The 12,538-nt window shown below is 59.0% G+C and overlaps 1 protein-coding gene across 39 annotated transcripts in view; it reads right to left on the bottom strand.

Moving 5' to 3' along the window:
* The window catches only part of MYT1L (myelin transcription factor 1 like), a 365,957-nt gene that overhangs the window by 13,610 nt on the left and 339,809 nt on the right, over positions 1 to 12,538 (bottom strand). For all 39 annotated transcript variants that reach the window (XM_021087911.1, XM_021087915.1, XM_021087912.1 and 36 more), the window contains 2 exons: positions 9,463 to 9,546; positions 7,957 to 8,178 (listed from right to left, as the gene is read on the bottom strand). In XM_021087911.1, coding sequence (XP_020943570.1) covers positions 7,957 to 8,178; positions 9,463 to 9,546 — 306 coding nt within the window. The remainder of the gene's footprint in view (positions 1 to 7,956; positions 8,179 to 9,462; positions 9,547 to 12,538) is intronic.

Raw genomic sequence — 12,538 nt, 5'->3', positions numbered from 1 at the left:
ACTAAATTAGGAGACAGAGACAGACCCACGGCGGGGTGCGTTTTGTGCGAACACGCCCGCACCGTGTTCCTGCCATTCCGATCCAGTGACTGCACCCAGCGTGGGTCAAATTTGGAAGCGTCTGGAGCAGGCCTGCCAGGCTCAGCGGGAGTCCCCGGCCAGGGCGCAGCGCCATCTAGCGGCGGCCCGTGCCCAGCGCTCGGCGGGAGTCCTCGGCGAGGGCGCAGTGCCATCTAGCGGCGGCCCGTGCCCACCTCCCTCGGGGAAGGGGGTGGCCCTGGGCGCCCGGGGTCCTCGCTGGTCCAGTCCTTGCCCTGAGTCAAGTCAGGAGTGACCCCGGTGGTCTCGGTGTGGAGGCTGGAGTTTGGAAGCGGAGCCCCAGGGGGCCCTTATGGAAACAAACGTCCCTAATTAAAACCAGCTTGCTCTGAGTGTGGGCTGGAAAAAGGCCACAGAGTCCAGACTCTGGGCAGCAAACAGTTAACCCGTCTCTGCACCAGTTGCCTGCTAGGTGGGCCCCAGACGTCTGGCACCGGTTCCACCAGGAATTCCAGAGACGGCTCCAGGCAAACACCGCCAAGGGCCTGGGAAGTGGGCAGAAGGAGGACGCCCAGCATTTTATCAGGACCCGCACCGAGGGGCGCTTCCTTCAGGAGAACATCACTGCCGAAAATCGTTCACTAGCAAATATTTCCAGGGGGTGAGGCTAAAAAACATGGGGCTGTGTGATGTCCACTGGCAGGAAAGTAAGAAACTCCTGGGGAACCGGCTTTAGCACCAAGTGCACTGCTCTGCTGCTTAGGGGAACTTCGACCTCATCCTCTGTTTCCAGGCTTTCTCTGAGCACGGATTCTGTGGGACTGCAGACCGAGATGGTGCGCGGCTCGTTCCCCGGGAGCAGGGGTCCTGCAGACACACCAAACCCACGTGCGGGCTGCTCTGAACAAGCACATTCTCCACCTGCAGCATCGCAGCATCGATGCTTTGGAGGAGCCGCCTCCTCCCTCGGCCCCCTCACCTCCTGCAGGTCACAGAGAAACCCCAACTGTAGGAGGCATTTCCTCTTGGGGCGTAAAGGGAAGGACGATGTTTCTCATATGCTTTTGTCAAAAAAAAAAAAAAAAGCCACCGCCAGGTCTGGGCGGCCAGGCCCACTCCTGGCCCTCCGCCCTCTGGCCAGGGCAGGCAGGGGTGCAGGCCATCCCGGTGGAAAAGGTGAATGTCCAGGAGGCAGCAGCTGCAGGGCTGGTAGCTGCCCGGTCACAGTTCCTGGACTGCGGTGTGGAATCTGGGTTCATATCAGCCAGTCTTGAGTTAAGAACAATAAGGCTGCTTTAGTGTCCTCTGTCCACGTGTGGCTTTAGTGAGCGAGGCCACAGTCTCAGCCTGGGAGGAAGCTCCACGCTTACGGGCAGACACGGACCTGTCTGCGGAGGCCAAGAGCAGAGGGCGTACCTCCTGGTGGGATGGCTGGCTGGGGAGAGGTCTGCCTGCTTTACTCCCTCTCGAAGGTCCACCCACGAGACCTGGGGGACAGGTTGCTTCTGTGGTGCTTCAGTTCCTGTCCTGCAACAGCAGCCCTGTGCCTGGACTTGCAGGCGTCCCGGCAGACAGACATAGTGAGATGCAGGTGGTCCATGGACAAATCCCCCTGGCAGTCCTTGGCTGAGTCCCAGCTTTCTCCTTACTGGCACTGTTCCCATCTCTAAAATGGGAGCTTTGCAGATCTCAAGGTGCTCAGTTGCCTGTTATGTAGGTTGGGTAAAAACTATGGCTTCTCAACATCACAGAAAGGCAGATGCATAAAGGCTTTCTCTTCTCCACAGGCTCCCAAAGACTACAGTTTCCAGCATGTCATTGGACTACATTTCCCAGCATGCCATGTAGACTGCATTTCCCAGGGTCCCAAGGACCACATTGCCCAGCATCCCAGAGGACTACACTGCCCCGCATCCTTTGTGGACTACATTTCCCAGCATCCCAAAGACTACATTTCCCAGCTTCCCTTGCACAAGGTGATGCTATGGACCAGGTTCCACCCTGGGTTGTGAGGGATGTGATGTGAGCTTCTCCATCTCTGGGTGGATCCTCCTCAGCTCTTTCTCCTCTGCCTGCGGAATGAAGTCAAGGCGCTCCTCTCCTGTCCGCTCATCCAGTTCTGTCATATGAGCAAGAATAAGCTTCTATTCTCTGCTGCCAGTTTGGGGTGGATTTGTTAAGGCAGCGAGCCCATCCTAGCTCAAACCAAATGAGAGGACCGATTTCAAAAAGGACTTGTGGTAATGCTCAGTATGGTGACTTGCTCTTATGTCAATTCTCTCGGAAAGTATCACGCATGATAAACACCCTAAAAAGGGTCTCTCCTCACTTACAAAGAGCTGCAGAGGAGCCGAAACATCAATGATCTGGTCATGTGGTCCAGCTGGGAGAGGTTTAAGAGGGCCTGGGAGTAATTTTTAAACAGTTTATTTTGGTGGCACCCAATGAGATGACTGACTTCTAAGATCACATATTTATTTATTTATAAGGGTTAGAATCATGGCTTTAATTTTGGGGAATCTTCCTAATATTACGAAAGTAGAGTAAGATTGAGGTGACAAGAGAGGGTGGTCAGCAGACATGCACACAGGTAGTTCCACAGTTAAAGAGCCCCCCCGTCCTGTGTCCTCCCCAGCCTGTGTCCCCCCCATTCTGTGTCCCCCAGCCTGTGTCCCCCCACTCCCTCAGCCTGTGGCCCCCACTCAGCCTCTGTCCCCCCACCCCCTCAGCCTGTGTCCTCTCCCCAGCCTCTGTCCCCCCACCCCCTCAGCCTGTGTCCCCTCCCCAGCCTCTGTCCCCCCACCCCCTCAGCCTGTGTCCTCTCCCCAGCCTCTGTCCCCCCACCCCCTCAGCCTGTGTCCTCTCCCCAGCCTCTGTCCCCCCACCCCCTCAGCCTGTGTCTCCTCCCCAGCCTGTGTCCCCCCACTCCCTCAGCCTGTGTCCCCCACCCCCTCAGCCTGTGTCCCTCCCCCAGCCTGTGTCCCCACCCCCACCCTCTCAGCCTGTGTCCTCCCCCTGCCCCTGCATTGCTGGCCCCACCTGTGTCCTGACCCTCACCCGGGGGGCTCAGGGGCCTTTCCCGCCAGGGGAGCCATTGCCCCTCAGCCAGGCAGACCCTGCTTCTCCCCTGATCTTGACCTGACACCTGCGACTGTGGTCCCGGGGTCCCGAGCCACTGGCCCCTCTCAGGCACCTGCTGAAGCATTCCCGTCTCTCATGAGACCCCAGGGCCTCGGTCTGTCTCTCATGAACACACAGCTGCTTCTAGTTTTAAGCACAACTCTGATCAACTTAAAAAAAAGAGCCCTGAGTGGCCGGCGCGGGAGAGCGTTTCTTAAAGGCTGGCAAGTGTGGCAGAAGGGAGGTGCTGGGGACCCTTGAGGACAAGGAAACGCCTCTCAGCCCCACAGGTGGCCTCGAGACAACAAGTGGGTCCTGCAGTCGCTCAGTAGTGGGACACGGAGGGGAGGGACCACCCTCCGGGACAGACAGGCTGGGATCTCGCCAAGTTGACAAAGATGAGCAGAGTCAAGAAGAAGCAGGGAGCTCCGTGGAGGCGGGCCCCAGGTTTGAACCCCAGCTCCATTGCTTACGAACCACACGACCTTGGGCAGTCACATCACTTCTGTTTGACTCAAATCCTGATCTTTGAAACAGGAGTAACCAGGGCACCCACTTCCTTGGGTTGGATGAAGATGGAAGAAGCAAGCGCCTGGCGCTCGGGCAGCCCCGATGGCATCGACCTCCGTCCTGGCAGATGGGAGAGGCGCCCCAGGCAGCCGGAAGGCTGTGAGGGGACGGAATCCTGCCAGGGCCCCTTTTGGCAGTTCAGAAAACAGGGGTGCTGCTCCCCAGGAGGAAGCAGGGCCAGGTCGAGAAGCGAGGGTGCCCGCGAGGCACAGGCTGTGACTTCCCCGCCAGCGAGGCCCCGGCTTTTCCGTCCTTCCCAGTAGCCCGGGCCCTGCTCCCCCGGGAGCCACGCGGCTACAGCGCCCTCTGCTCTGCACCCATCTCTGTGCGCCCAGCACTTCCAACGCCGCAGCAAGGCCACGCCTTTCTCTTTTCTTCCTCCTGGTGGCCGAGGGTTTGCCTCCCGTTGGGCAAATGGTCTCTTGCCCCTCGAGGGCCCTCGGCCTCCCCGCCCCGCAGCCCACTCAGCTGCCTGGCCTCCGCCGCCTGCTCCTGATGGCAGACGCCTGTGGGAGGGCTGTGCACTCCCCTGCAGTGGGACACGGGTCCGAGCGTCCTGGGAAGCCTGGCCCATGGCAGGCGCCCTCTCTCGGGATCTGCCTCCGCATCTTCCTGTCCCACCTGGCCTGGGGCGCCCGACCTCTGCCAAGATCTGGCCCCATCAGGCCCCGGGGCCACCCTGCGCGGTGTCCTGCCGCCCCTCCCTCCTTTCTTTATTCAGGTAAATATCAGGTCTGGGGGCTCCCTTCCTTGCCAGCTATGTGCAGGTGTGGTCCCAGCTCACCCACAGTTCTCGCCCCACCAAATCTAACCATAAACTAAACCACTTTCTGCGACCTTGACAGCAGTTCTGTGTGGGAACCAGGGACCAGGAGGAGGTGACACGGATGAAATGAGTGGAAACGGCATCCCAGCACATGGACTGTGGCACTCTGAGCCTGTGGCCTCTGGAGTCCCTGTCCCAGCATGTCCATGTGGTCACCTCTCAGAAGAGGGAGTTGGAAGAGTGGGCTTCCTGGGCCCCCTTCTCCTGGGCTCCTTAGAAAGCGGTCCTCTGTCACCTCACTAGGTGGTCACAACTTTGAGGGAAAAGAAATGAAATGGGAGTTTCTGCTTCTGTCCAGTCTGCTGATCCGAAGAGCTGCACAGCTTTCATGGCACGTGGCTGCTCTCGGAGCCCGCGTCTCAGGGCACCTCATGTCTCCCTGGGGCTCCTCACCGCGGCCTCACAGGCCTGGAGACGTGCCAGCCCCAGGGGAGAGGTGTCTGGGCCCTGCGAGGCCACGTTCCTGCCAAGGGTCACTGTCCTACACCTGCGGGAACAACGTGTCATCCGCCCAGTGGAAGAGCGACCGCTTGCTCAGCAGGAGGCAACTGCAGTGGCGCGTGGGAGGACGGGGCCAGCCCTGAAGGGCTGGGCACCCTGGGGATGGCATGCAGAGCAAGGGCAGCGGGCCACAGGAGAGCGGACGCGGTGGGTACCAGGGCGGACCGGGCTGGGCGTGCGTGTCCAGCGAGGACAGCGCTGCATCCGGAGGTAACCGTGGTGACAGCGGCACAACAATGTCACTGTGCTCATGGCCCCTGAGCTGGATGCGGAAGAGTGGCCGAGATGACGAACTTTCCGTCGTGGATTTTTTGCCACAGTTTGAAAGATGAGGTCACCTCTCTCGGGGTCCTGTTGACGCCTTGGGCCCTCCCACCCAGACGGAGGGTGCGCACCCCCCACCCGTGGGCTCCCAGCACTTTCCAGGCACCGTCCACGTCCCCATTCCTCCTCAGAGGTGCCAGAGGTGCCAGTTAGACTTGGGATTAAGCTTCTGCAGTAAAATGCAGGGTCCGCGTCTCCGCACCGCTCTGCCCCCCACGGGGGGTGGGGGGCCCACCCCGCTGCTTCTGAGATGCTCCAGCCTCCGCCCTGGACCAGCTCTGGGTGAGCTGTCTGCCAATGTCAGGGCACGTCATGGGGACGCTAGGAGGGAGATTCCATTGTGTGTCACCCAGGTCACCAGCTGTGACTGTCTCCACTGGACACGCCCTGAGCTTCCCTCCAGTTCAGCAGGAAGAGGTGCTTCTGAACAAAGTCCTTCTCCTGGCCAGAGCCCCTGGGGACGTGTCCTTTTGGAGGAAAGAAACAGGGACGGCCAGAGACCAGGAGCGGCTGGGCACCTTCACAAGATGACTCAGTGTTGGCGCCTGGGTTTCAAACCCAGGGAACCGGTGTGTGGGGTGCGGCCCGGGGAAGGGGCTGCGGCATCATGGTCCCCCCTGGTGGCAGCGACCCCACATGAGTGGCCTGCCAGCTGTCCCACAAGCCCTGAGGTCGCGCCAAGGAGCCGGGTGTGCTGGTGGTCCCTAAGCATGGGCTGTTCTCATGACGCTCAGCAGGCTGTGAAACAGGCCCAAGCCCGTCTTCTGGCACCGTTTCTGGGACCCATGAGTGCTCGTATTTAATCCGGGAAGTGGAGCTTGTTTTCATTTTTGTCAGATTAGCAAAACAAGTATTTATAGTTCATGTGGGCAGGACTTTTAAATTTTTAAAAAATATTATTGATTGCCAAAGACTTAAGGAGGTAGGGACTTTTTGGAGGGCATTTTGGCAGCCCGTCTAAATTTACTTTTTATTTTTTTTCTTTTTATGGCTGTACCTGCAGCATATGGAGGTTTCCAGGCTAGGGGTTGAATCCAAGCTGCAGCTGCCAGCCTACAGCACAGCCACAGCAATGCCAATCCCAGCTGCGTCTTCGACCTCCACCCAGCTCACGGCAACCCCGGATCCTTAACCCACGAAGCGAGGCCAGGGATTGAACCTGCATCCTTGTGGATACTAGTTGGGTTCATTAACTGCTGAGCCACGACGGGAACTCCAACCCTTCTAAGTTTAAAATGAACATTTTCGCCTCCAGGGCTGAGTCTTGGTGACGGGCCTGTGCAGGGTCATGCAGACAGAGCTGCACAGAATGGGGCTCCCCGCCAAGGCTGGTAACGTCCCCGCTGCCCTGTTGCCCAGGCCGCAGCCGCTGCTGGGCACCGGGTGCTCTGGGGAAGGGATGAGGGCCTCGTCCTGTGCAGATGCCTAAGCAACACTGTGACCTGCTGTACCAGAAGGAAGAAAGCGGTGGGGGGGGGGCGCCCTGCACACGCACACACACACACACACACACACACACACATACCCCACCCCCCCACCCCTGGCATGTTCAGCTGCCGATGCCTCTCCGCTCAGGGGGTGGGCACCCGCCTCAGGAAAGGCGCTCAGCTCTCTCTATAGACCCTTTATCCTTTCAGAGCAGGAATTTCTTCTGACAATAAGCAAACCTTCCTAGAAAACGTTAAGGCTCGTGGTCACACACCATTCCTCCTGCTTGGTTCTGTGTTCAGTATGGTTTGGCAGGTGGAGGCAAGGGGCTGGCTTTGAGGTCAGGGAGCCAAACGAGAGCCCTGGGCTCCTGTCACATGTGGGGGGCTGTGACCTCCCCAGCCTGGCCTCCGGAAAGCTGGGCCGCCTCTGGGATCCACACCACGGGTGGTGTCCCACACAACCGGCCTCTTCTCCTGAGACAATGCAATCGCTTATCGAGATGTTTAAAATTAAGCGAACCACCATCAGGGGGCTTGACTGGCTCTTTCTGAGGTTTCCTGCTCTTCTGAGACCGGTGCCAAGTGCCCCAAGGGCCTGCCTGCATCCTTCAGCCGAGCAAATTGCTGAGTATGTGGGGGGATGCCCACCCTTCTTGCCGAGAGCTCCTCACAGGCACCTGGAAACCAGTTTATACGCAGACGAGGTAGGACGAGTTGATGCTTTTCATAAAATTAGCTTCAATCTGTCTCTTCTTTTTCCAAGCCTCAGAATGTCGTTGCATTTGTATCACAGATTTTGGAATTTTCTTTTTAGTTTTTCCTTTTTTAGGGCCATGCCCACGGCATAGGGAGGTCCCCAGGCCAGGGGTCCAATTGCAGCTGTAGCTGCCGGCCTACACCACAGCCACAGCCACAGCAACACCAGATCCAAGCCTCGTCTGCGACCTGCCCCACAGCTCACGGCAAACACCAGATCCTTAGCCCACCGAGCCAGGCCAGGAATCAGACCCATATCCTCATGGAAACTAGTCAGGTCCTTAACCCACTGAGCCCTGGTGGGAACTCCTGGAATCTTCCTTCTCAAACTGAGGGATGGACTTGGAGCGCTGACCCCGTGGCCCTGGAGCCCAGGCAGGTGACACTCACCTGCGATGCGTCAGGAAGCTGCCGCTGACGTGCCCAGAGCCGTCGCACCCCGGCGTGGGACATGACATGCCCTCTGTCTTGACCGACTTCCAGGAGAACTGGGAGCCATTGAGGTACCCGTCCTTCTGCCTCTTGGCCGCCAAGGGACACCCGGACGCACTGCGGTGGGAGGCGTACTTCCCTGTTATGTGGCCCTGGCCGTCACACCCGGGGACGGGGCACCTGGAGCGGACAGAGCAGACACACTTGAAGGACCTGGTGGGAAGGAAAAGCCCGCGTCCTCTCCTCCAACAGAAGAAGGAAAACCACCACAGCCATCACCTAGTGGGGCCTGGAAGACGCCCATCCTCCCGGAAGCCCTGGGCCAGGGCAGGTGGAAGGAAGGTTTTCCAGAACAGCAAGTCCACGCTTGGTGAGCAGCGTGGATGCCGCGTGTGAAAAGGAAGAACCAGTGTGCCGAAGCCAGTGGGTGCAGGTGTCTGTTTGGAAGACGCCACTTTTGAACAGAATCCCAGCTTTTATGGCAGAGACACGCAGTGTGAATGGGGACTTGCAGGATTGTTTTTAAAAGACCTTTGTACAATCCTGTGTTCTCATCTAGAGCCAGGGAACACTTATTTGTTTGGCTGGGTTTCCTGAGAGTACAGGACACCTTCCAGCAGCTGGGGCTTTGAGCAGCAGAGGTGGTATTTGGTTAAGGGTCTGGCTACCCCAGGAGAACTTTTTTTTTTTTTTTAATATAGGGGAAAATTCTTGGCTGGAGCTGAAGTTCGACAACAGACTAATCAACTCATGCTTCTGAAACGTCTTTATTGCAGGTTATGGCAAAGGGCCCAGGACTCGCAGCCAAACTGCAAACACATTTTTATCTTAATTTTTGGTTTTAATCAAAACTTTTCTCCAAAGACGTTGAGTGAGATCGAAATCTCAGGAAGATGGCAACATGTTTATCTCAACGTCTGAGACCCAGGCTCCTGGGCAGTCGTCCAGGACAAAGCCTGCGGAGAGGGGTGGGGCCGGCCGCCTCCCCTAAGTGCTCCTTAGGGCGGCGCAGTGGTCTCAGCTCCTCAGCGCGGGGCAGAGCACAGACAGCCGGGCGACCTTGGCAGGCTGGAGGGTCAGCCAAATGCTTGCTTTCCGTGTTAATGCCTTTGGTACTTTCATGAGTCTGTCTTTTCCAGTAAATTAAACTGCTTTTTCCATGGAGGGGCAGAGGGACGTTTCTTATAATCTGGTCATTCAGAGCCTGGCAGGATGGATGGCTATTCGCCATCATCTCCCGTCATTAGAGGGTGCTCTGGCCAGTGAGCAGCTGTGCCTTGGCTCTGGTTTCCACGCTTGACCTGGCAGTTGGCTGACCTCTCCAAGCCCGACCTCTCTCCCGGATGCCCCGCCCCGCCCCCGAGGCCCCGCCCCCGCCCCGCCCGCAGCCCCGCCCTCCACGCTCCGCCCACAGCCCCGCCCCCGCCGCTACCCCGCCCCGCGGCCCCGCCCCCGCCTGCGTACCTGATGGGCTCCTGGTCCTCCTTGTCCTCCTTGCTCTGTGCTATCCTGATGCCACTCTTCTTGGCTCTCGGGCAACCTGAAAGGCTAAGGAGGAAACAGCTCTCAGGGAGCGTCCCCACGTTCGCTCTGCTGGCTCCCCTCACTGAACCTAACCCACGGTGCCTCAACTCAGTTCCCTTCAGAAGCCAGGGCTTCTGGGCCTGAAAGTGAAATCCTAGGGGAGGTGCTCTCCGGTGTCGGGGTGTGGCCCCTCTGTGCGCCCCCTCAAGCCTTCAGACACTGGCAGTTCCCTGGAGGGCACCCAGTCTGGGCCGGAGAGACTGGCCCTTGTATCACCGAGGCGGTCAGGAGTCGCCAGGAGCAGCTGGGAGGGAGCTCCCTGCACAGAAAGGGCCACAGAAAGGAAGACGCCCCCCCTTCGTTCCTGCCGTTCAGCAGCCCTCCCGCCTTGGAGGGTGTGTACGCTGCTGACCCGGTGGGTTTCCCTGAAGCACAGCTTCCCGTGGTGTCTACAGAAGACACAGTGCAAGTTGAACATGCTTATTTTAATTTCAGAATTTTTGGAAATAGCTCACATTTTCTTTATCTTTTTTTTTAATGGCTGCACCCACGGCATATGGAGGTTCCCAGGCTGTGCGTCCAGTTGGAGCTGCAGCTGCAGGCCAACACCACAGCCACAGCAACGGCCGATCAGAGCCAACCGAGTCTGTGACTTACGCTGCAGTTTGCAGCAACGCCAGATCCTTAACACACTGAGCAAGGCCAGAGATGGAGACCGCATCCTCCTGGATACCAGTCAGCTTCGTGACCCGCTGAGTCCCAACGGGAATTCCCAGTTCACGTTTTCGAAAGGGAAATTTCCAGCTGGAATGTGTGTATATACACGAGTATTTTTTGGTTCAATGGCAGCTAACAATAGGCTATTAGGCTATTAAATGTGAGGTTTTTTCTTTTTTCCATTTTACAGTCACATCTGCAGCACAGGGAGGTTCCTGGGTAGGATCAGAGCTGCAGCTGCCTCAGCTACAGCAACACCAGATCCAAGCTGCCTCTGCAACCTACACTGCAGTCTGAGGCAACTTGGGGTTCTCAAGACCCACTGAGCAAGGCCAGGGATCGAACCCCCATCCTCACAGAGAAAACATCAGGTACTTAACCTGCTGAGCCACAATGGGAACTCCTAGGCGTGAGATTCTATAGAAGAAGAGGGATTCTTTGCAAAGAAAGAACTGGAGAACCAGGCCCTGGGCCCTTTCTGGAGCTGCCCCGGGATGCGGAGGGCTGAGGCCTGGGCTGATGCAGGACGGGTCTAGGCGGGATGGGCCCATCTTCCTGAGCTTAGATTTCTTGCCGGATCTGAACAGGCTGGTCCTCAGGCACAGGGCCTGGCTGTCCTAAGTGGGGGGCAGACCCATCACCCCATCGCCACTGTCCCCTTTGCGTTTTTTCCAAGTTCCTGCAGCTGTGTGGCTGCTCTCCTGTAAAGCTGCCCCGCGCGGGCCGAGGTGGGCGCAGGGGTCTGGAACCCCGAGCCTGAGCCCTGGGGCTGATGGGGGTCTGGCCCCATGGCTGCCCCCAGCCCTTCCTGTTTTCATTCTCACGTGGCCTGTCTCCCTGCTTTACCTGTCACCCTTCCCCCTTGAACTTGAAGTTGGGAGTGAGGGGTGGCTCTGGGCCCTCGCCCAGACAGGCGGCGAGCAAAAGGAAGTTGGAGCAGAGCCAGAAAAGAACAGGGTGCCACAGGGAGCGTAGGTCTGGACCCAGTTCTGACTCCAAGAACCTCGGCTCTGATGCTGGGGCTGGTCTGGAACCCTGGGATCTTTGTCTGCAGTGAGGGCGACCGGCTCTCCCAGGCTCGGCCAGGCTGGCTGTGGGTGGCAGGGGCACTGTCATTGCTGTGTGTGGGTCTGGGGTCCGTGAGAAGCCGCCCCGGACGAAGTCCCGCACTCCTGGGTCCTCTTCCTGCCCCTCGCCCGCCCACCTCCTGTCGCCAGCCGACAGTGGGATTCAAGCGCTCGCACAGCAGGGCCCTGGTGTCTGTGTCACTGTTGCCGTCACCACAGGTCCAGGGTCTCGCTGTCACAGCAGCGTTTTGACGCTTGAGCTGGCAGATTCCTATGACTCGCTTGCTGCCGATTCTGTACCTGATGGAAACAGGAAACATCCCCCAAGCTGGGCCCTGGAGCCGGGGAGGAGGAGCCAAGGAGGGCCAGAGCCCACGGCCGAAAACGGGAACGTGGATGCCGGCGTCAGCCTGGCCATGGGGCCAGTGGGGAGGGGCTGCTGGGGGCTGTGGGCCCGGGAGGCGCACTGTCCTGGCAGCTCAGCCTCAGCCTCCTTGTCGCTGTAACAATAGGACACGTGGCCACAGGGGGCCTGCCGTGGTGCCAAGAAGGTGCCCAGGGAGCCAGACCCGCGCTCGCCCGTGTCGGAATTTGTGACCCTTCTGTAGGGCCCCTGGCCCATGTCCTTCATGCTCAAGGGGCTGGAAGCCATTCCGTCGAGCCTGGGTCGGTTCCCATGACGGCCCAGGTCTGCTCAGGGCTTGGGGAGCTGGCTTCTTGGTGTTTGGACCGCCTTCCATTTCTCAGAGCTGAGTTCTCTTCCTGTCCTGAGTTCACCCCATGCCCGTCCTGGGGGCTGTGCACCCCCTTCTCCTCCAGCCGCCGGGGGACCCACAGGTACCAGCTGAATCTCAAAGCTGACGAGTCTCAGCAGAGACCAGCCCCGCTGTGCGGACGGCTTCCATCGCAGACGGGGCCTCGCCATCAGCTGTGCGCAGGCTGGTGGGCTCTCGGCCCGGCCGGTGCCCCTGCCTCTCCTCACCCAGGCCCGGCTTGTCGCGCCCCCACCGTGGCTTCCGCCCACTCTTCCACATCTTCCTGGCTCTTCTCCTGGAGGCGGCCCTCACCGCCGGGTGTGAGCTCCCACGTCTCTCATCACCCCCGAGACGTCGCCGTGCTGAGGGCTGCTCTGCCCTGTCCCTGGTTCTGCAGGATTAAGTTGAAGCCCATTTGCTGAGGGTCCTGACGAACAGTCAGAGACACGCGCGTCCATGGGCTTCACCCCGAAGCCC

The sequence above is a fragment of the Sus scrofa genome, chromosome 3, assembly GCF_000003025.6.
Source record: "Sus scrofa isolate TJ Tabasco breed Duroc chromosome 3, Sscrofa11.1, whole genome shotgun sequence".
NCBI lineage: Eukaryota > Metazoa > Chordata > Mammalia > Artiodactyla > Suidae > Sus > Sus scrofa.
Note: the sequence above shows the minus strand (reverse complement) of the source record. Positions and strands in the feature narration are given on the sequence as shown.